Source organism: Phoenix dactylifera, unplaced genomic scaffold, assembly GCF_009389715.1.
Source record: "Phoenix dactylifera cultivar Barhee BC4 unplaced genomic scaffold, palm_55x_up_171113_PBpolish2nd_filt_p 001081F, whole genome shotgun sequence".
NCBI classification, from domain to species: domain Eukaryota; kingdom Viridiplantae; phylum Streptophyta; class Magnoliopsida; order Arecales; family Arecaceae; genus Phoenix; species Phoenix dactylifera.
The window spans coordinates 68,900-92,271 of record NW_024068428.1 but is presented as its reverse complement, the minus strand read 5'-3'; the positions used below and the strand labels follow the sequence as shown (position 1 = coordinate 92,271).

General features: G+C 37.7%; 2 protein-coding genes and 1 long non-coding RNA gene across 5 annotated transcripts; all 3 read right to left on the bottom strand.

The window, feature by feature from the left end:
• Positions 1-1,950: 1,950 nt before the first annotated feature.
• On the bottom strand, positions 1,951-3,779 carry LOC103718621 (heavy metal-associated isoprenylated plant protein 35). The gene is made up of 3 exons (XM_008807532.3): positions 3,447-3,779; positions 3,264-3,339; positions 1,951-3,134 (listed from the first exon to the last, which is right to left on the bottom strand). Exons 1-3 carry the CDS (start codon positions 3,486-3,488, stop codon positions 2,398-2,400), a joined length of 855 nt encoding a protein of 284 aa, XP_008805754.2. The 5' UTR covers positions 3,489-3,779; the 3' UTR covers positions 1,951-2,397.
• A 2,903-nt stretch (positions 3,780-6,682) lies between these two features.
• LOC120107925 lies at positions 6,683-9,297 on the bottom strand. 2 transcript variants are annotated; one of them, XR_005509518.1, is made up of 3 exons: positions 8,263-9,297; positions 7,379-7,635; positions 6,683-7,041 (listed from the first exon to the last, which is right to left on the bottom strand). It is a non-coding gene; the product is annotated as an uncharacterized LOC120107925 (long non-coding RNA). The 2 variants fall into 2 exon arrangements; XR_005509517.1 differs by having other exon boundaries at positions 6,683-7,635; positions 8,263-9,292.
• Positions 9,298-14,848: 5,551 nt separating this feature from the next.
• Positions 14,849-21,705, bottom strand: LOC120107924 (dephospho-CoA kinase-like). Of its 2 annotated transcripts, XM_039121450.1 has the most exons (4): positions 21,521-21,705; positions 17,103-17,248; positions 16,267-16,547; positions 14,849-15,284 (listed from the first exon to the last, which is right to left on the bottom strand). In XM_039121450.1, the coding sequence occupies exons 1-4, from the start codon at positions 21,626-21,628 to the stop codon at positions 15,247-15,249; spliced, it is 573 nt and encodes a 190-aa protein (XP_038977378.1). In that variant the 5' UTR covers positions 21,629-21,705; the 3' UTR covers positions 14,849-15,246. The 2 variants fall into 2 exon arrangements, with proteins under 2 accessions (XP_038977378.1, XP_038977377.1); XM_039121449.1 differs by lacking the exon at positions 14,849-15,284 and having other exon boundaries at positions 16,021-16,547.
• Between the last annotated feature and the right edge of the window lie 1,667 nt (positions 21,706-23,372).

Sequence of the window (23,372 nt, the reverse complement as noted above, 5' to 3'; positions counted from 1 at the left end):
AAATAGATGATAAGAGTACAGCAGCAGTGCTGCTAAGTGGACCCAAATTTGGGACACAGGTAGGATAGACTACATGGCCTCTCTCTTTTTCTGTGTCTCTCTCAGTTGAAACATAAAAGTAGTCTTGGAAGGAAATATATCACACCAAGAACTTGTGGCCTTTAATGTTTCTTCCTTCCCTAGTTTTTTATCACCTTAGGGCTTGTTTGGTTCGCGGGAAAAGAAGGGGGGAAAGTGTGATCAATGGAAAAATAATGAGATACCTCTTGTTTGGTTGGAATTTTCAAAGAAGAGAGACGGGAAAGTTGTATTCCCATGAGAATATAATTCCCACATTTCATGAAAAAATCTTTTCCATGAGAAACATGGAAAAGTTACTTTCCCATGAGGCGGGAATCACTCCATTTTTATTTTTTCCCAAAAAGACCCTTCAGCATTAAAGAAGCATTAAAGAAACATTAAAGACCTAATTTTTATTAAGGGCATAATACAAATTATACATAACTTTCTCAGAAAAGTGGATGGTCAACCAAACATAAGTACTTTGGAAATTTGTCACTTTTCCATGGTTAACCAAACATGCCAAAAATACTTTTCTAGGCATCTACTTCCTAGGAATCTGTTTTCCAGGAATCATATTCCTAGGAGGGAAAATGCTTTGTGCGAACCAAACGAGTCCTTAATGGCTAGTGGCTAGAATGAATAAACGTCAGGGGGCAGAGCTTTTTATTATTATTATTATTTTTACAAACTCAGTCAACTTTTTCAAAAGAAAGGATCAACACAGTCAAACTTGGTCATGATAGAAGAGCTAGTTCTGCACCATCAGGTTTAGCTCGTGTCTTGAAACAGAAGTGTCAGTCCGCTGCACTCAAGATGAGGCCCTGTGCATTTTATTATCAACCTATTTCTTTTTACCCCGCTAACTTTTACATTATCAGTTGATACAGCAGTTAAAATCCCACCTGACCCAAGAAGCTTAAACTTTGGTGTTTGTCTTCATTATTGACCTATGGAATATATCTGCAACATTGCACATGAGCTGATGGAATTCGCTTTATTGAGAAGGGGCCCTCACAGTAAGAGTAAACATGACAATTGTCATTCAAATTCTTCTGACAACCATTCAAAATTCTTCTAAGCAATATGAGACAAAGATGCTTTAAATTATAATAAGATGGAGAGAGAGAGAGAGAGAGAGAGAGAGAGAGAGAGAGAGAGAGCGTTTAAAATAAAACTACAGTATTATGGAAGCCAAGGTGAGCAATAGTGTGGTACTATCAGGTGATGATGAATGGTCACAAGTTTGCATGTCATAAAACATAGGCTAGGAAGGAATTCAAGAACTAAAAGGAAAGAGAAACTGTAAAAAAAAAACAATATATGAATGCACAAGCAGTGCTGGAAGTACTCATATATTTTGCATGATTCATGAACTACCAAATATTCATCAGTTACTTGATCATTTCAGATTAAACTCAGGGCATCTTCCAATTAAATGTTTTTTTTTCTTAAATACTTGGTTGGAGAAAACTACTACTTTCAATACAGTATAAATAAGAGTAATCTAGATAAATTTAATAATACCAACATGACAAGGTTGCAAGTATCTAGATTCAGATAGAAATCCTTATATGATATACACAAGTTAGACCAAAATTCACAAGGATATCTGTAGACAAAGCTGCACTGTGTCCAATTGAGCATGCAGCACCAATAATTCTTGCTATCAGACAAAATTCTTGCTTGGAGGTGAATACATATATTTGTCATCTATTAAGTATATCCTCATGCTGAGAGAAGGTTAGTTAATATCTGACAAATATACTTGCTTTTCAACCACAAAAGTAAATGAAGTTTGCCAAATTTACATTCTTATCAAACAGAAGTTGTTGCTCTCTCTTCAAATCCAAGGCCCCACATGAATCAAATTGCCACATATGCAACATGTAGATAAAAGCTGCCAATTGCCATACATCTAGCAGTCCTGAAAATAAATTACACAGCTCAAAGGTAAATGTAACTCCACCAGGTACTACACATCTTGAAATCATTGTCCTCTCTCCCCCTCAACAAAGGAGGGAAACCCTAACTCAAAAAACAAGATGTCACCTTTGCTTCCTGCAACCACCACCTAATGGAAAACAACAGAACCCTCAACTTTTCCCATCTTTTCCACCATCTACACAGTTAAAAAGCTACAAGAATCATCCAAACTACAATGTTCACCTCCACTTTCCACCATTATGCTTACACAAGTAGTATAAGCTTAACACTCTCACATTCATTCATCATTCATTCATTCATACATACTTTCAGTCTCACACCTAGAACTACTGCAAATTACACTGCACCATGGGAACAAAAGGCCTGCATAAGATCAGGATTCCAGCATCCTCACATAATTCTGCAAGCATTGGCGTTCTCATCACTAAAGATATAATATGAACCTGGCGCCGTCGCCGCTGTTGCACCGGAGTAGAAATAGCTGCTCTGATTCATCGACATCGGGTAGTAGGCACCGCCGTAGCTTGCACTCGGCTGCACTGAGCTGTAGCTCACCATATAGGCCGGCGGCTGCGATGTCGGGTACACCGGATAATTGAATGCCGGCAAGCCGCCACCACCGTCGCCACTTGCTTTGCCGCCCATCTCCTCTGACACCACTTGAAGTTCACCCCCACCGCCGGCGCCCTTGTTCTCCTTCTGACCCTTCTTCCCTTTCTTCTTGCCGCCGCCACCGCTGCTGGCGGCAGCGGCGCCGTCCTGTTTCTCAGGTGGTGGGGAGTTTCCAGCCTCCTTTTTATCGGCCTTTGGGCAATCCTTGCCGCTGTTCTTCGGGGCTTTGTCATCGGGCTGAGCAGAGGAGTCAGGGGAAGAATCGTCGCCGGAGGCCTTGGGGGTTTGATTGGTGTCAGGGTTTTCCGACTGCTCGTTTGGTTTGCCGGAGGCCTTGTTCTTGTTCTTGTTCTTCTTGCCGCCACCGCTGCTGCTGTTGTTGTTGGGCTTCTTCTCCGGCCAGAGCTCGGCGTGTTTCCCGGTCTTGACGAGCTTCTTGATGAGGGTCTCCGCCTCAACGTTTCCGGTGACGACCACCTTCTGCTGCTGGGAGTCGATGGTAGTCTTATAGACGCCTGAGAAATTCCCAAGATAACCCAATAAAAATCCAAACTTGGTGAAGAGAACCCAATAAAAATCCAGTCTTTGTGAAGAGAACTCAAGAACAGAGAAGAACAGGGGAATCCTAAACTGACAGAGTTTACCTTCGATGCTTTGGAGGACCTTCTTCACTTTCTTCTTGCAACCTTCACAGTGGATGGCGACCTTCAAGGTCAAAGTCTAGAGGACCAAAAAAACCATTACGTTGAACCTTGTTCTCAATGAAACTTTTCATTGGAAAAAACAGAGCACAACTAAGGAAAGACTTGGATTGCAAACTCAAGTACCTGGTATTTCAGCGGTTCTGGACCTTCTTCAGCTGAGGCCATGAGAGAAAGAGAGGAATAAAGAGATAGTGGGAGTAGGGGTTGGGGGGGTAAAGGAGGGAGGGAGAGAGAGAGAGAGAGAGAGAGGAATGTAGGCAAGGGAAACGAGCGGAGGAGAGGGAAAGGGGGATGGTAAAGAGAGAGAAGAAATGGAAGGGGGGAGCAAGGAGAGGAGGGAGGGGGGCGGGGGGGATTTGTCGGTGTTTTATTGGTGGGTTTTATGGAACAAAAATCATACGACAGCAGGATATCATAGAGCACTTAACTTTTATTTTGCTATATTTACTCTAACACCTTAAAAAAAATAAATAAATAAAAATAAAATTTCTGCATTGGCCGATCCAGTAACTTCAAAAAAAAAAAAAATTATAGACGTCAAGAAAGACTCAGTATCTTCTTTCTTTTTCATCAAACCTCTCCATCGATCTACTGTGTACTAGTGAACACCATATTCTCGATATTGTATATCGATTTATCTAAATGTATGTATTGGCTTGTTATATGACTAATTTACTTAATATGTATTACTTAGCCTAGTATGTACCGATAAAAAGCATGTTCTAAAAATGAGGAAGAAAAAGAGTACTGCATATAATTTTTTATTTTTTTTTTTAATTACAGAACTGACAACTCCGTTAGTAGAAGTTTCAGACTTTTGGATTTTCTCTTTAAGATGGTTGCTAGAGAAAATATGAAAAAGTAGAAGTTTCTCTCCGTATGATATTCTATGATGCATGCTCTAATATGATTTTTGTTTGGTTTTGTGGAAGGGAGCATATGGCACATGCTCGTGTATTGGTATTGGAGGGTATGGGAGGTGGAAACTGACAGACTAGGCTTTAGTATCCGGACAAAAGTGCCATCCAGGCAAAGAGGGTTAATCATGGCCATCCATATGGCTTGATGAAGCAAAGATTGGAAGCATGAAATTGATTGAGACAATAAGACCCATGCTCAAAAAATCCACTCATATCATTATCATTAGATGATGGCATGTCCCATTCCTTTTGGATCATGGATCAGCTGGGTTAGGTCATTAGGAGTCCCAAAATTTTGATTCAATCATATGACTGATTAATAGGTTATGCCTTTGTAAGAACCTATAAGGACATGTATTTAATTCTATATCAATTATATATTAGGTAGATTCTAAGTACTTATATAAGATGAAGAAGTCCAAATAACATCTTTTGATTAACCTTTTTTTAGTAGAATAAGGAGCTCATTGAGCTGTATTGATAGCAAACAGTGATAGTTACAAAACCAAGATATGCAATAGCCTACCCCCAAGTACAAAAGTCAGCATTAGCTGTACAAGATAGGCTAGCAAAGTGAAGGATATCAGTGCAAGAACTAATAGAGGGTAATGAGAGGGACAAAAACCCAGCAGAAAAGTGAGCCACAAGTAGTACAAAGTGATTCACTCATAATACAACAAAAACAACCAAAGATATCAGAACCAGGACATCTGAAGTATTCCAAAACTTGTGCAATCAGAAAGCAAAGGAGCACTGAAATTTGGTGCCTCATATAGGAATTAACAGCAAAGAGAAACAGAAAACCTGGTAGCCCCTTGGAAACTGATATCTGATAGCTGTGATGTAGATAAGAATCCGAAACTACTAAATGCTGGGGCAAAGAAAATCTGAAAACTAGAATCAGCAGCGAAGCCTGTATAAGAGAGCACACCATATTCCAGAACCAGAAAAGTTGGCACTGGTAGCCACCAAGTGAAAGCCATCCAGCAACCACCAAGCCATATACTATCTGATCAGACAAAAGTTGCCCCTCCTGAACAAAAGGAGGAGAACAAAAAATAACAACCCATGGAGAATGAGCAAATCAATCATCCTCTTGCTCGAGTAAAAGGCCACCTGCCAACAGTCGGCATTGACAATAGCAGCAAGACCATTAGGCAAAGGATCAAAAAAGTGAAACTTACTTACAAATAGTATCATAGTAGATCTTATGCATGATCTATATGGACTAGAGAATTCTATAGCGTAGGCTCATTTGAGACTGACTGCGGGCAGATCATGATGTTTATAATTGAGTTTGATCTGACTTGTAATTAGATTTGGACTTTTAGTGTGGCATGGAGCGTATGCAACAACCTGTGATTAATAAGATATGCCTTCTTTTCTTTTCTTTTCTTTTCCCCCCTTTAGAAATGCTTATTGATGATCAACATGGAAAAGACATAGGGTACATTGAATTCTTTCTACAAATGGCTAATGTTGCTACTGCCACTTTCTCGTGATCCAATCTTTTGATCTACAGGCTTTTTATCTGGCTATTATATGATAATATTGAAAATTTTTGGCAATCTATTATTGTAAGGAAAAGAGAAGTGGATTATCACAAAAAAGAAAAAGCCATTATATATATATATATATATATATATATATATATATATATATATATATATATACATACACACACACACACATACATATGTAACCTATCAGCAATCTTTATTTTTAATTTCAAGTCCCTCAAGTCCTAGCAATTAACCTTCTCTAAGAAATGGTGGCATGTCAACCTTGGTAATTTTGATTTCAAAAATGATTTTATATCACATGATGGAAGAACATCCATACATGATTTATCCAATAGTTTTTCAAGTTACAATAGGTGTTGTCTCAATATGGTAAAATTCAATCAATTTTCTTCAACAAAATCTTTGAAATGCATCGAGTATTGTTTGAAGAAGAATATGTCATCAAATATTAGCTTGATGTCTAGTTGCAGGCGGTACCAATTTGGATCGATGATATTAACACAAAAGCTTTTGAATCTAGTTGCCTATGATGCCCAACATTTTAGTTTTCATACACGAAATTTCTACCTTTTATGACAAAGCAGACGAAGGCCCTCTTTGCCACAATCACGCACTCTTCTCATTTAATAGCTATTCCCATTTCTAAAAGCATATCTAACTTGGTTAAATCCTCGAAGGAATAAAATAGGAGAAGTGCATCCCTCAAAAATTGAAATATATTTACCAATTCGTATTATTAATTATTTTTAATTGGATGTACAATTAAAACTGTCCTACTTTTAGGCAACTATTTATCATATAAACATTGAAAAATTTTAAACTTATTAGGAACATTTTGGATATGGAAAGTGAAGAATTTCTTTATGCAAAGAAAACAATATTGTTTAGGACATCACATGAAGTAAGAAATAAAAGAAACGAAAGAAAGTCAAAATTACATAAATTACTTCTTAGTATTTCATTTATTCCATCAAGCTATTTATAAGCTCTTTGAAGAATCTTGGAGCAAAGAGCCCATAATATCAACATTTGAACCAAGGATATGAGGTGGGTGGGAGTACAATAAATCTGCTGTTTTTTTTTATGTTGAAGGAGAAATAGCGTCATAATAAATTAAGATGCCCCGTGATCGCATGCACCATTATTACCAAACTATTCAAGATCAGAATGTACTTTCTTGGATCAGAAGGAGGAGAACCAATTCCATCATGGATGATGCAATTGTAAGAGCCAAGCCAATGCTGCACAAAGCTGCCGCATTTCTATCGTAGTCCTCTGTATAATTAATGGCTGGCATCAGATATTTCAGAAGGAAAGAAAAACGCCTGGTTCTAAAAGCTTTTTATTGCTTAGCTTCTTTTCTTACACCCATTAAATGCTCATGCTCGCTCTCTCTCTCTCTCTCCTCTCTCTTTCTTTAGAGTTTTTGGGAGAGCCAGCCCTAGCTAGTGCATTGACTTCTCTAGGGCAGGACGCAAGAAAGAAGGCAGGTGGTGGGTGGTTTTTTTAACTCATTAATGAGTGTAGTTTATAATTTCCTCACCAACCCTTTAGCCTATTGATCCTCTATTATAAACTATAAAGACAAAAGAAAAGGAATGATAGAACTCACTTGTCATATCAAACTGGTGTTTCCTTTAAGTAAGAGAGGGAGATTGGAGCTTTCATATAGGTTCAGTTAACTGAGCTGTGGTTTGAGCTTGCTAATGGAAGAATGAGAGGTGACTTCACACCTTTGTGGAGAGGGGGGGAGAGAGAGAGAGAGAGAGGTACGTGGGTCATATCTGGTGGAATGGCCACCCCTATCATGCGATCTGATTGGTGGTCCTCCTGTCTTCCCGTCACCATTAGCCTTGCATGGCTTTTTACCTGTCAGGTAAAATATGTGATCCAGATTAGTAACTTTGATGTTGATTGTTTGGTTTAGATTCAGTGCTAGTATGCTTTTGAGAAAAAGGTCTGATGCTAACGTAAAAAATGGCCATTTTAGTAGGAAGGTAAGGTTTGCTAGGCTTTCTGATGGTGGCAATATTTAGGATCCAAGTCAGGATGGAGTGAGCAGTCTAAAGCAAAAGGAGCCATGAAACATCACAGGCCACACATGACACGTTTCTTGTTTGGATTTAGATCATCTTACTATTATGAAAAAAAGAAGAGAACGTTGCTGTATCCAATGAATAGAAGGTTGCCTTCTTCTTTCTTATCGAATGCCAATCCCAAACCTAATTTTCTATGCTTAAATCCAATAACCCACTTGGGTAGTCTTTTGGAAAGTTGGAGTGCAAAGTGATTGGATTTGTTTATTAGTAGGCTAGAGGGACAAGAGAACTGAGGCAAGTGGAGGGTAAAAAGCTTCTCGACACTTGACAGCAGATGGGATAGTTATTAGCTCACGAGTTTTCATTTTTCCAAGGTATCCAATATACTGTACATCTCAAAACTATGAATATTTTTTTTTGTGGTTGTAAAAGTGCATGCTGGAAAAGAATACATCACCATATATTGCTACTGTGGCGCCACCCAGCATGTCTTAGTTTGTGGTTCCCCGCCTGGCATAACAAAGACTGTGAGCTCGTTCAGTAGCTCCATTTGCACTGCTCCAAGTTTAGCTGTGTAAATCTAGCAGAAGTTTAGGTTATAAATGTATTTTTGAACAAACGAATGCTTTAAAAGTGTCCATTAAGGTAGGAAGCTGGGAGTAGGTTCTGCTGTGTGTTGTTTTAGTCTAGAAGTGAAGCAGTCAGATTAAGCTCTACAATGAGGAAAGATAGGAAGGCAAACCTGTAATTAATGCAGCATATCGAGTGAATTTAACCATCATGAGACTCAAAGTGAGCCTTAAACTAAGTGCGCTCCCTCAAAACATCCTCAAACTTTAGATAGATAACCCCAAAGAAAAAGATAAAAGATCCAATGAGAGGCTTTGATCTCAAAGATAGACATGCATGCACTGACAAGCAAAGCACAAGATGCCAAGATTAGTGCAGTATGAGCCGTTTTGTGGATCCTACCTCAATTAGTTGCCATGGGACCATCGATTCAGAAGACTGCTAAAGCTGAGAATGACATATATACTGTGAGCATCCATAATAGATATAGATTGGATCCTGATATCTGCTGATCATCTCCATATATATGTGTCCTGGTAAGTGAATCTAATAGCTTAGCGGCATGGAGCACTCCGTGAATCAATATGTCCCTGCTTGCAGCTCTTTAAGTTGCATGTTATTGTTATGCTGGTGGCTTTTTAGGTGATGCTACCTTGCTCAATTATTCATCCTTTTCTCCGTCCTTGTCTGAGAGGACACCATGCAACTGGCGCCCATGATAAAGCTTCGTAAAGCTTAGCTTTATAACCCCCCATGCATGATACTTTCACATGTCAGTAGTGTGGCCATCATAATATTTGTCTCCTTAATGTATATCTGCTGCCTATCTATTTATCTGTTCCAATATAGAATGCCAAATATTCGGTCTGTGACTGTGATCTTATAAGTTGTCTAACCTAAATGCATGGTGTTAGCAAGTATGCTACTTTCATGAGAAAAAAAAATAATGCATTGTTTGTATCTCTCTCAAAATCCTAAACATTAAACCCTCATACAGTAAAAGTGCATCTAACCAGAGAAAGATTGTATTTATCTAAGTTTCCAAGAATTCTGCTAACTATCTAATATTTGCTGTAGATGCATTTCTTGAAAGAATCGCATTCAGTCACATGCCTATGTGCATGGCACTTGATAATTCACACCACAGGCTATAACTAGTTAGGCATGATATGATTCATGATAACATTTGGGTGCAAGTATAGGTCCCGATCTGATCCGATTGATACTTTATGTTCTACCCTAGTGCCTGGGCCACCTACTGGACCGATCACTCCGACTTTGTTAAGTGTCCTTGGAATCCATTGATCAATATGGTTGGGACTATAAGCTGCTGTGCCCTGTTGATGGATTCTAGTTGAACGTTTGAGCAACCTGACCAAACCCAGAGCCAATCCAAATTTCACTTCCTCTCATTTTGATTGGTCAAGTTCAAAAATGGGTTAAGTTAGAATTGGGTAGTCCAAGAAACATGTTAGGCACAGGTTAGCCCTTAACCAAACCCAACTTCTTTGAGTTGCAACTAAGGCAATATAGAAGTCCAGCAATCTCAATGCATCTAGAAATGATCCACTTTTGAAAGAACTTTTAAGGATTTTATTCCCCATCTCTGGCAAGTTGCAAGTTATTTTCCACATCTACTCTTATGTGCCCTTAAACCTGATGAAAGGGATAAAGCCTTTAATTGCTCAAGTAGCAACTCAAAGGTAGGTGCAATATGAAACATTTTTTTCAGACTTGCAACATTAGGGTACTAATATGCAATGAGATAGATGTTTCTCAGTTCTTTTCTAAAGAGATTTGACATATAGCCATGCTACATACCAGTCACCAATGGTTAATATTACTCCCATGGCTAAATCTTCCTACTAACAACACATCAAGGAGAGGATTCTGTAACAGGATTATATCCTATCCAATGAGATGGATTGTGCTTTCTCCAAGTTATCTCCTACTCACTTTCCTAAGAATATTCAGGTGCGTCCTCCATCTGAAAGGTAAAAGGTAACATCTTACTTCCAAATAGAAAGATACAACTAGTGTCCACCTCAAATAAATAGTTTGGTATCTCTATTCATATACATGTACGTAAGTGCTTGAGGAATTGTCATTATTACTATTCTTAAACAGTAATTTCCATAATTGCCATATTGTCTTCTAGGAAGTGCTAATTTATACTGAAAAAAATCTGATCTAATGGAGTCGGATCACTGTGAAGCTGCAAGAAGAGGTCCTCTTGGTAGAGTGCAGCCCACAAATAACTCCAATTTTGTAACATGTTCCCTTGAGTTCTTTTCAGAGTTTTCTAGCAATGAAATAAAGTTTTGAAGATTATGACAGCAAGGTTAAATGATGGAAACAGTTTGCCTCACAATATCATGCAAGGCACAACAAGGACCCGTTGAAGGGATTCAAGAATGAATCTCTCTTGCTGTATCATGATGCAAATTGAGCAAGTTTTCTGAATAATATCAAAGATAACAATCTTATCATTAGTGGAGAAAGATGTAGTTTGGATACCATGCCTTTATAGTTCCTTTTCTTTTACTTTAGCCACTATGTATTAGCAGGTACCAAGGAGGGGAAGGTTGGGATTGCAGGGTGCCCCTCAAAAACATTCATTGCCATGCCGCCTATTACCACCGAAATCCTTAATTCACTATTATTTGATACACAGCCTCCTTTTCCTCCAAAATTGCAACAACTCACTCAGTCCTGCTTCAAGTTCACCATGATTGATATCTCGGGAAAAAATTGTTATGATATTTTTAATACCCAATTTTTTATGCCAACAAGCACAGTATCATAGATCATCTTTTGTGTTAATCTATCACAGAAGGCTTGCAACACTTAATCTCATTTAATTAAATGACTAGAATGCTCATGTTTCTATATGCAGTTTTTGCTAATCTCTAGTAGTGCCAATATTCTAACACGAAGTAATAATTATGGTTAATAGAGTACAAGTTCCTACCATCAAAAGCTTCATAGAATGCTTTAGAAAGTTCGACACCATGACTACTTTCATTATTCGATAAATGTGGCAGTATATCTGCCATATGTTTCACAGAATTCCTTTTTGTTTATTGAGACAACATCGAATCTCGAATCTCATAGCAAAACTCACTACATAAAATGGCCATAAAACCAAAAATCTTACGTCTTTTGAAAGTTAGTTCTTGTTTATTATTAGAAGTATCTTGTTACGTTTAATGCTTTTAAGAAGGTATTAGGCTACAAAAATGCAGGACATTGAAAGATATTCAAATATTGTTTGAAAAGATTCTGGAGAAATATAATCTTGTGATCTTATCATATTATAATGCAGAACCACTATGCACATATCTCCCTCCCCTCCCCTAAGCAAGAACGATAAGCCTACCTGGTTTCAGTATCAGATGTAGAATCCACTACCAATTTCCTAAACTCAACACTCTCCTGACCATCTATAGAATGAATGCATATTTCTATAAGAAGAAAGCAGATGCTTCTCTTAAATTTGCTTTCACTTTATTTCTTTCTGCATTCTGAAAAATACTGACAAAAGGCCTTATTCATGCCAAGTATCCCAAAAAAGCGGACCTCAAGATTCAAGTTGCTGCACTTCATACTTTTAAGGTAATTCTGTGGCAGAAATCCTATATTTTGCTATTTCAAAAAAAAAAGAGCACTTTATTTTATTTTTCGACTTATTTCAAAAAACCTGCCAAGCAAAATTTCATACCATTCCATATAGGCATAAGATATTTATAATATTCTCTAGTATAAATTATATGCCACACAATGCCCGAAGATAGAGAAAAAAATTGAAGACGTATCAAAGGTTCCATATGCTAGTACAGTAGGGTGTCTGATGTATGCTATAGTTTGTACTAAACCGAATTTGGCACATATTGGCGCAACGAGTAAGTCTCTGGTGAATCCAGAAAGACAGTATTGGGATGCAGTCAAATAGATTTTTAGATACTTGAGGGTACTACAGACTATGGTATCATGTTTGTCAGACAGCAAGATGATCCCTCAGTCGTGGAGTATGTTGATACAGATTATGTAGGGAACTTGGATGACAGAATGTCAACTACAGGCTATGTATTCACTCTTGCAAGAGGGCCTATCAGTTGGAGGACCATGGTTTAGTCTCTAATTGCACTATCTACGACTGAGTCAGAGTATATGGCAGTAACTGAGGCTGCCAAGGAAGTGTTGTGGCAGACGGAATTCAGCAAAGTGGAGTTTAGTTGCATTGTAACAATCAAGTGCGAACTATTTAGCAAAGAATCAGATGTATCATGCAAGAACCAAGCACAGATATGTGAAATTTTACAAGATCATAGAGTTGGTTTCTTCCGATAACATATTGTTTGATAAAGTTCACACTTCTAAAAATGCAGCAGACATGTTGACAAAATCCGTTACTGCAGATAAGTTCAAGCATTGCTTGAACTTAGTTAATATGTCTCGGTGCTAGAGAGGAGGTGTCCCAACCCATTTGCGTCAAGTGGTGTCCCAAGTTACTTTTCTCTTAACGGGTGAATATTCGCCAAGGTAGAGATTGTTAGAGTAAGTGGCTCATATTTGAGTGGTACATTGGTATTCTAGAAAGGCATGCAGATGCCGGAGTGAAGCGGAGTGGAGTGAAGGGAGCGTAAGTGCACTGAACGGAGTAGAAAGTATTAGCTCTTCATCTTGAAATATTAGATTGTAGTAGTTCCTAATAATTTTATTATTATTATTTTAAAGAGAGATCAAATGGGAATTGATTCAAGCTCTCGATGATGGATTGCTTCATTACTCCTAGTTCTTGTTTCCTGGAACAAATACTGATCAATAGAAGAGCCTCCGTTTTGTGGAATATCCCAGATTCAATTCTTCATGTCATACTTGATTTGAGAGATTGCTGAACTATTAACCTGTTACAGATTTAAGAAACAAATTGCCTTTCCTCGTGCTTCATAAGCCATGCCATTTCGTTGGCAGACTCCAGTGATAAGCCTGCAATGTTACATGGCCCTCAATGTTAGGCAATAAAGGGGGCTGGTGGAAACAAATTAATTGTGGCAAAAATAAGAATGTTCAAATGGACTTAAAGGAAAAATACGAAAGATACATAAAAAAATAAGTATATTAGAGGACTTGTAGTAGTTCGATAAGTTAAGGATGAAATAATCGAAGATCAAATCATATGGTATAGGTACGCATAATGGAGATATGACTGGGCTTTGTGAAGAGGTTCTTTATTATGCTTTGAAGGATGTAAGAAGAGGCAAAAACTTTAAGGTTACATACATGAGGGTTTTGGGAGGGTATTGGAAACCTTAAATAGAAACACTTGGCAAATGACGATTCTTAAAACTGGCCCTATATTGTTGGGTTAATGCTGGATGATTATGGTTATGCATTGCTTCAAGAGGATTACCAAACTCAATGTGGACCACTTTGAATCCAATCGAAAAAAAAAGGAAAAATTTCTTCAACTCGTTGAACTCAAATATTTCAAAAAAAAAAAAGAAGAACAAGATGAAAAAATTATGAAAGTAGAATTTATTATCTTTTTTTCCACTGATGACCTACTAATCTCACAAACTGAGATATATGGCCCCTATTCTCACAAACTGAGCCTAAATAAGCATACATTTCAAATTCAGATACATATCTGGCATCGATTAAGAGTTGGATAGCATTGTCTAAGTAGCATAGCTCCACTGACACTGCAAAACAAACCTTATGAGGGTCCTCCTGCATTTTCTAGCAAGAATTGTGTAACCTATATATTTAGGTCTTGGCTTACTGCAGACATTCTCAACCGGCTGAACACCATAAATATCTATCCCGATGTAATTTTAGGATTTTGTGTTCGAAACCAAAAAGGTTGTTTATTAACTTTACAGAAGGATTTATAAAAATCAGATTTAATTAGATCTGCTAATATAACTACTTTTTTCGTTGTCCATTGAGATTTGGCTTCTCCTTGAAAGGGAGGGTCACGACTCTTGCTCATATATTTAGTTCAAATTTAACTATTCATTTTAAATCTATCTGCAGAAACTTTGCTGCATTCATGAGTAAAGATCCGCTAAATAATAGTAGATGCGAAAATTCTCTTGATAGGGAGGTATCACTGCTCTCTGAATTTTTGCAGCATATCGTGTTGTTGCAAAAGAAACAGTGACAGAAACATGTCTCCAAAGCCTTTTGGAGAGACTGAAGGGCAGACTTTAAAAAGAGAAGGAGGTGGTAAGGCTGATACAGCAACTGCCAAAAGCCTCAACAAAGAATTTGGTTTTTTTTTTTTGGTTTCATGATTTTGTTTTTAGAATTTGAAAGAGTGCATGTTTACCTTTTTCTCATTCATTTTCACTAATGAGCTTGAGCTTTTTTACTGCAGCCCAATTATTATTGCACAATTGTACCGAGCCAATAATTTAAAATGCCTCCAATGAGTAGTTGAATCTGGAGTTTAAAAAAGGGGCAGTACATATAACTTTGCAAGCATGCAAGGAGACAACACTATCAGCTAATCTTTTTAAAGCACCAGCACCTGGCTAAGTTACATAGATGATGGACTTTTGGCTTGGAACAAAGCATTACAAACTGCTTTGAGAAAATGGAAAATCTAACTAAACAACCCATCAACCCCTTAATTGACATGGTCAGTGTGTAGTAACCTGTGTTTGGCACCAAGCATCAAAACGATATATAACTGCATTGATGATGTTCGCATATTTCCTTATGACACACACCTCAAAAAAAAATAATCCTATTGACACTAAAACCATATATCACTTGCGTAGATATGATGACTCCTCGAGCAATTCTGACTCTGAAAATCTTCAACAACACAGTGCATGCAAGTGATTTCAAGATCTCACTCTGCTTAAACTTGAGAGTATGCCCTCCAGTGCAGTATGCCATCTGGTAATAACAGTAACCCATGCAAAGTTACATGAGTAACAGTCAATAGATAGATAACTGTGGTATAATCGAGCAGCGGGAGGTGGATGGATGAACATCCAGTAATATCTAACAGTGCTTATTTATAAGTCCCGGAGGGACATAATTAGATCTTGCATGATTTTTAAGTATTTGATGTTCAGTAAATAAATGAGTTAAAAACAATAATTGCAGGTAGAATATTTGATGTCTAGTAATAAGCTCAAAAAAATTGGTTCTTATCCCTATTCCCTAAACATCTGAACAAGGGGGATTACTACTGAGCAGCATGCGATGACATAGGAGATTGAGGCTAAGGAAATGGTACAGGAGCATACTGAAAGAAATAAAATGCTGAAAATCTTTCATGTAAGCAAATTTCAATTACATCTTATCCCTGTCTAAACTGACATGTTTCAACATGTTCGCTACCGACTGAAAAAGAAAAAAAAGTAAATTGACTCAAGAAAAGGGTTCAACATAGCATGACTAAAGAAGAGTTGTCTTAGCATTCAAATTGTTAAAAACAGATGAAAATGTAAATCAGTTCAATTGAGAAACCAAGTGTTTACTGTTCCCCAATCAGTAAGTGCAGGACTCCAAGAGAAACAACAAAATGCAGCCCTACTTAGACTGAGCAGTTAAGCAGAATGCAGGATGTTTTGATTTGCATTAAAAAAGGTTGTCAGGAAGCAGAACTGCGAAGCTTATAACAAGCTAGTTCAATAAATTAAATATAAATTGCATAATCTCATTTTGCGTAAGAGTGATCAACAGAGAAGTTCACTGACAGGTAATGCTCATCATCACTTTAAATTTTTCTGTACCACTAAAATACCTACAATTGCAGATAAAAAAACCCAGAAAACACCTTCCCTGGATAGTGCGAGTTCCTTCCATGTTAAAGGCCTGGTAACCTGGTTCAGGACCTCCTGAAACTGTAGTTTTGTTTCTTCAATTGTACCTGAGTTATTGATGACTATATCTGCTTTTGTCTTCTTCCAGTCTAGTGCAGTCTGAGCATTAATCTTGTTTCTAGCTTGTTCTTCGGGTATGCCATCTCTTGCCATTAGACGTTGTACCTGAGTTTCAGGATCAACCCATACAACAATAATAGGAGCAGTCCATTTGTCCATCTTAGCCTCAAACAACAATGGGATGTCAAGAACGATAACCTTGGACCCCTTGAGCCATAGCTTCATTACTTCCCAAAAGATGTCAGAAGAAATATATGGTGCCAGCAGACTGCAAAGAGAGAGACAAAAAAATTGCAACAATTTGAAATAAATAAAAAATACATACTTTTTCTTTCTTTCGCTAGATAACTAAAAGACCTCAATTCCTCCGACTGTAACCATTATAAAAGCAAAAAATCATAGAAGTGCACAAGTTTTCTTTCTTTTCTTTTCTTTTCTTTTCTTTTTATTAAGAAGGGAAGTCACAAGCCAAAATTACAGAAAGTGAGAATAAGCAAAATAATTCAGCCATAATCTAGTCAATTTTATACCTTCATGATTGAATTGGCCACACAAAAATAATGCAAGCAACCTATATTATTGCGTTAAGTTATAGGTAATGACTTTTCACAAAGAACATTAATATTAACATGAAATTAAGTTGTTCTTCCACAATCCCAAGGGTGACTTGGAAGGCTATACTGGTAGCAACCAAGTTCACTGTTATCAGTTAAGCATTAAAATAAATGTTAAGCAGATATCTTCCAACAAGCTTATTCCCTTGTTAAGAATCCTTCTTCTCATTCCTTTTGTTTAGAGGCTACAACCAACTTCAATTACATACCGATTGAGAAGTTGACGCTTCGTTGAATCAGAAAAAACAATTTGACCTAGGCATGCTCTATCAATTTCTCCATTCTCTAGCAAAATATCATTGCCAAATGCAGCTACAACCTTTTTCCAACCACCAGTGCCCTTTCTTATTACATCCTGAAATAAATTAGCTCCAGAATTAGCAATATCTTCCAACAAAGAGTAAGTTTCAATGTTGTTTTGCATTTTTTTTTAAAAAAAAGATGATAGACAATGGGACAAAATAAAAATGTTTACAAAGATAATGGAACATGATTATGAGACATCATAGCTCAAATATCCTGAACATAATGAAAGGTATTATAACACAAAGTGCACAGTAAAACTACAAGTTACTGCACAGAAAATACTACGAGATTATATAACCATAGGTTAACATGAAAAAATTATTTACATAACAGTATACAACATAGGGGATAGTGCTGCATGTGCAAAATTTTATAATTTGATGAAAGATCAAATCAGTCAAAGGATGCTCAGAAGATTAAGATCACCCAGATATTCATGAAAGATGAATACTAGATTGAGAGGTCACATGTAAAAGAATGTTGACACTAGGTAAGAGTAAAAAGGTCGTGGTAGGCATCAAGTTAAATTGATGGAGTAGACTGACATGTCCAATTTAGCTATAAGAAAGTAAAGGACCAATAATGATTCTAAAAGATTGGTGGAAAACTGCAAAGTTAAATGAAATAAAGTAGATGTGCAGGAAAGGGCTTGAGATCAATATCCTAGTATCTTACGTTTAGTTTGTATGTAATATAGAGCTCTGAGAGTTGAAACTCAAGAACGCCTAAAGTAGGACCAAGATCAGTTGCCCGATGGAACGATCAAAGTACAGTTTCTCAAGAAATCATTGTACAGGGTAACAGCCATCACCAACTCTACAGCTTGAAGACATATCCAGAAAGACGAAGATGACGGATTTTTTAACAAAGCTCAATATTTCACAAAAAGATTCCTCACTACTATTACATGTTCATAAAAGAATCAAAGCAATTTGAGACACATTCGTGAATAAGTTTAGACTCTTCTAACCCAATATCATACTCAATATGAACTCTTTTATATCATTTCTTCCTCCTGTAACCCAACATCATACTCAGTATGAACTCTTTTAGATCATTTCTTCTCAGATAAGACTCATACACTCAAAAGTAGGATTCTCACATGACTTGCAACTCCAAAAATATTACCCAAATCCAGAAATATTAATTTCTAACCAAAAATAAATTAAAGATCAACTGAAGATATCAAAACCCCTCCTTGCACTCCTAAAAATCAAATGTGCTATGAATACTGGGCAAAAGGTTTTGTTCCATTTGCAACTGTCAATGACTTAAGCTGACATCATATGTAGCTCGTTATGTTGGTTTTCTGCATTAGTGGTATTTCCATGGGTCTCATTATCTATGATCTCAATACGGTCCAATGCCCGCATATATTGTTGCATATAACTTGATCCTAAAGTGCAGCACTTCCAAGGAAATGTGAGTAATTAGGACAATGCCCCATAAGAAAGGAAGCAATTTACCTATTTATGCAAATAGAAGCAATATATGAGATTATGACAACTGTTATGGAATCAGTTTTCAGGGTCATAATGGGGAGGCATGGAAAAGGGAGGTAAAACTAAAAGAAACTAAAGAACAAAGTAGTAGAAGCAATAAGGACCGGTACAGATACAAGAATGCAGAATCTAAATGATATATAATATTTTCAATTAGCACATGAAAGGATAATTAAATGAATTGTAATTATGGATATTATACTTTAGACCCCGATGACATCATGCTTTTTGTTGAATAAGAAGCATAAGATAAGAGAATTGTATTTCTGTCTTTTTGTTACAATGTACAGGAGCAGCCTTTATATAGATTAGGAGACTGACAAAGTTTGGTAAGGCCGACTAAGTTTGGCCCAATCAATCACAAATTAATCAAGGTCCTAATCAATCATACGATTTTAACATCCCCCTCAAACTCAAAGTGGTAAAGTGGACACCAACTTGAGTTTGCAAACAAGAGATTGAAAGATGCCAGAAGAATGAGCTTTGGTGAAGACGTCTGCAAGCTGATCAACTGTGAAAACTGGATCACGAATGTACTAAAAAACTGACATACTATATGAAAAGGAGTAAGAGCTGCTGAGGTTTGGACCGAGACCGTGTCTACCAATTTTACCCACCAAGCTTCTGACGGTACGGTTTGACGTGCTGCTGCTAGGGTTTGGAGCGAGACCGCGCTACCAAGTTTACCCGTCAAGCTTTTGACGGTACAGTTACACGCATTGCCGCTGGGGTTTGGAGCGAGACCGCGCTTGCCAAATTTACCTGCCAAGTTTTTGACGGTACGGTTTGACGCGCTGCAGCTACGGTTTTAAAGCGAAACCGCGCCTGTCAAATTTACCCACCAAGCTTCTGATGGTATGGTTTGGCGCGTTGCTTCATGCTCAACGATGCTGTGGAGGAGAAGGTCACCGGCACAGAGGAACAAGAGCACGTGCTCAAGGAGCTTAACTCACTCAATAAGAGCATTAGAAGCGGATGCTCAGGGAGCTTAACTCCCTCAACAGGAGCACTGAAAACAGGTGCTCAGGGAGCTTAACTCCCTCAATAGGAGCATTAGATGCGGGTGCTCAAGGAGCTTAACTCTCTTATCTCCGGTGGAGCAGAAACCGTGTGCAGCATAACAAATAGTATGTAAAACAAGGTCAAGAAATTGCAACAGGTCCCAATGATGGAAAGGACACATAAACCAGCAATCAGCACGAAAAAGCATGCCAACCAAACTAGGAAGAATGAGATGTAGAGAAGATCATGGAAACAGGATACCAATGAAGGGAGAAAAAGCTTGATGTCTTCCGCACGCTTGCTAAGAGCCAGAGCCCCAAGTTCATGGTGTTCGCATGTGCAGACTCGAACGTGTGCCCGTCGGTGGTGTTCGATGATGGAGTGGAGCTTCACCATGCGGCTCGTCGGAGGGCCGACCGTAGAAGCAGGCATTTGCCTCGGTCAAAGGGGAGGGCAAGAGAGAATCACCACGGGCATCAAAACTCTCCTTTGTAGATTTTTTGGTACATGGCCTTGATGTTCTGGTCATGGAAGAAGGTTCAACCTATATTGGTGCAACATGCGGTGGTATGACTGGTGGCAAAGGGAGCAAGCCTTCTTTCCCAACTTCATCCTTAGGTGAAGCCATGCTCAAAGAGAAAAAATTGAATCCTCTAATGCCTTCGGAAGAGAAGAACAAGAAGGAGATGAAGGCTAGGAGAAGAAGAAGGCCTCCATGGCTCCCTTGCTCTCTCTGTTTCTATCTCTCGGTCTCCGCGACGGAGGAGGGAGGGAACAAAGGGAGGGAAACGAAAGCTAGCTAAGAGCCCCTCACATGAAGCACTTGGAAAAAAAAATCCCCCCTTCGTGAGAAGAAAGCACCCACAGCAACCCATATTTTTTTTAAAATTTAGAGTGAAACAAAAAAAATAATGGGAAAATACAAAAAAATAATTAAAGAGAAAAAGAAGAAAGAAAGAAGGCTAGAATTTTATTGAGATCTCGACGAGAAGAAGGGGGCTTTGAAAGCCGCCGAGGCCAGAGCCCCAGCTACCCCCCAAACGAGGTAAGAGAAATAGAGGATCTGCAAGCGACGAGGACGACCACAGAAAAGGCGGAAAAGAGGACGGCAGTAGGTTAAGTGATCGGTGGCTCTGATACTATATTGAAAAAAAAAATGAGAGAAGAAAATTGTATTTCTGTCTTTCTGTTACAATATACAGGAGCAGCCTTTATATAGACTAGGAGGTTTTCAAAGTTTGGTAAGACTTTAGCACAATCAATCACAAATCAATCAAGGTCCTAATCAATCATATGATTTTAACACTTTTTGTGCATGTCAAATTAACTACTTAAAAGAATTTCCTCATAAAGCATGTCATCTGCCTCGATCTATATGTTTAGCCTTTTAACCATCCTTATGCCCTATTACATTTGAATTTATGCGTCCAGACAAGATACATTTAAGTTTGAAGGTATTTCTACTACCAGATCTTAACCTGACCTCAACACCATAAATTGTTGCTGAATTCCTAGCTGAAAGAGCTCTGGAAACTTGGCAGGATCTACAATTCAAGCTAATGCAATCTAACTGCGCGGCCCATATCCACAACTTCGTCACAAAATCTATCACTCAAACGCAAAATCATGAACAAAAAACTTCCCTAATAATCTTATAGAGAAAAATGGAATTCCCTCTATTTTCTTTTTTGAGCGAAGAATTCCCTTTATCTTGTTCATTTTTTTTATAAAAAACAAAGGGATAAACTTAAAAAAACAAATCTATACTTTCGAGAATTTGACGGTAAGAATCATGCGTGTGAGGGAGAGAGAGTTACATGGGCGACGAGGTCGGCGTCGACGACGGGAACTCCGTGGGATTTGAAGAGATTGGAGACGGTGCTCTTGCCGGAGGCGATCCCGCCCGTCAATCCTACGATCCTCATCGCCCTCACACTCCGACGGCCGGATAATAGCCGGCGGGGAGGGCCAACTACGAGGGGTTCGAGGGTAAGTATTCCCACTTCCCACTTCCCACCAACCAACTAATTTGCAGGCTTGATCTGAGCTGTACACGTGTCTCCATCTGCTGACTCATCGTGACCGCAAAAACTCCCAACCCCATCGGAGATTTAAACGCGTTCTATCTTTCGGTACCAGGCAAAATTTTCCACCATGGCTCCTCCGCCGTTGCCATCAAAAGATTCAAAACCTTCAAACTTTTTTTCTCTCTTACTTCTTCTCGTCGATAACGTGTGATGGTTGAACAGATCCAACAAATTGATATTTGTATGTTTATCTTTATAAAATAATTGGTACAACAAGCTTCACGTGAATCTTCCGATGCATGACAAGTAAATTGCATGCTTTGAATTTTAATAATTGTAGTATATTTACTATTCTTTTGCTATGTAACTAATTATCAATTTTAAACTTGTAGCGTGATACCACGGAGTTCGCTGTAGTCAAGTCTAGCTTTTTATTTTTATTTGTAAGAAATTTAATTTTTACAAATTCAACACGAGCTAATTCTATGTTAAACGAAATTCAGGTTGGACAATGGGTCAGGCCGAACTAGATCATACTAATTGGATCAAATGAGATTGAATATGAAATCGAAAATGTGGAAGGTTTGCAATGTTTAGATCTTAAGCCAATCTCTTATCCAAAGAGCAAGTTGAATGGTTAGATTCCGAACTAGATCATACTAATTGGATCAAATGAGATTGAATATGAAATCGAAAATGTGGAAGGTTTGCAATGTTTAGATCTTAAGCCAATCTCTTATCCAAAGAGCAAGTTGAATGGTTAGATTCAGGTTATGCTCTTAAATAGTAGTTAAAGCTTTGGTTGGGTCTAAAGACCATTTCCACGCGACAACTCGGCTTGGATCCTCCACAAGCAATGAGATCAACTACATGCAAAAATTAAAATAAAAAAATAAAAATTTTTTTTTTCATACACACTTTTCTAAATATTGAAATTTGCATGAATATCCTCCTCAACTTGATATTTGCATATTTACCTTTATAAAATACTTGTTTTGCATGTATATCCTTTATTTTTCTTTTTTTTAGCATATATAGCTACACTATCTAACGCCGTCAAAAAATTAGCGGTTTCAAATTAAAAATGACTGAAATATCCTTAATGAGTAAATATGTAAAAAAAAAAACATTGAGAGCAGGTACTAGATAAATTCGAGTGTTAAAATAGGTTGAAATAAAAAAAATGAAATTAAAATTTTTGCATGTAAATCCTCCTAAATATGTGAAATTGCATGAATACCCTCGCAAAGTATTATTTATATATATACCCTTATAAATATTTTATTTTGCATATCTAATCATTAAAGATATTTAAGTCAATTTTAATTTTAAACTATTAATTTTTTGATGGCATTAGATGGCGTGGGCACATATGCAAGTAAAAAAAATAAAAGGCATGCATGCAAAACAAGTATTTTATAAAAATATACATATAAATATCAATTTTAAGCGGGTATTTATGTAAATTTTTATATTTAGATGGTTATCTGCGCAAAAAAACTCAAAAGTAAATTATACTTTTGGCCCTCTAGGTCTGGCTCAAAGCGGATCGGATGCTGAACCGGAATCGACTCACGGTTCGGTCCAGAAGGTTCGCCGGTCTCCTCTCCTTTAAAGTCGAAACCGGTTTACCAAAGGCCCA

Bases quoted from the DNA above. Each gene is read 5' to 3' on its own strand.
- LOC103718621 (XM_008807532.3), bottom strand. From the start codon at position 3,488: ATGGCCTCAGCTGAAGAAGGTCCAGAACCGCTGAAATACCAG. The intron at 3,340-3,446 runs GTACTTGAGTTT...TTGGTCCTCTAG, and splicing joins CAGAACCGCTGAAATACCAG to ACTTTGACCTTGAAGGTCGC. The intron at 3,135-3,263 runs GTAAACTCTGTC...GGAATTTCTCAG, and splicing joins GGTCCTCCAAAGCATCGAAG to GCGTCTATAAGACTACCATC.
- LOC120107924 (XM_039121449.1), bottom strand. From the start codon at position 21,628: ATGAGGATCGTAGGATTGACGGGCGGGATCGCCTCCGGCAAGAGCACC. The intron at 17,249-21,520 runs GTAACTCTCTCT...AATTTATTTCAG, and splicing joins ACGCCGACCTCGTCGCCCAT to GATGTAATAAGAAAGGGCAC. The intron at 16,548-17,102 runs GTATGTAATTGA...CTCTCTTTGCAG, and splicing joins AAGCGTCAACTTCTCAATCG to TCTGCTGGCACCATATATTT.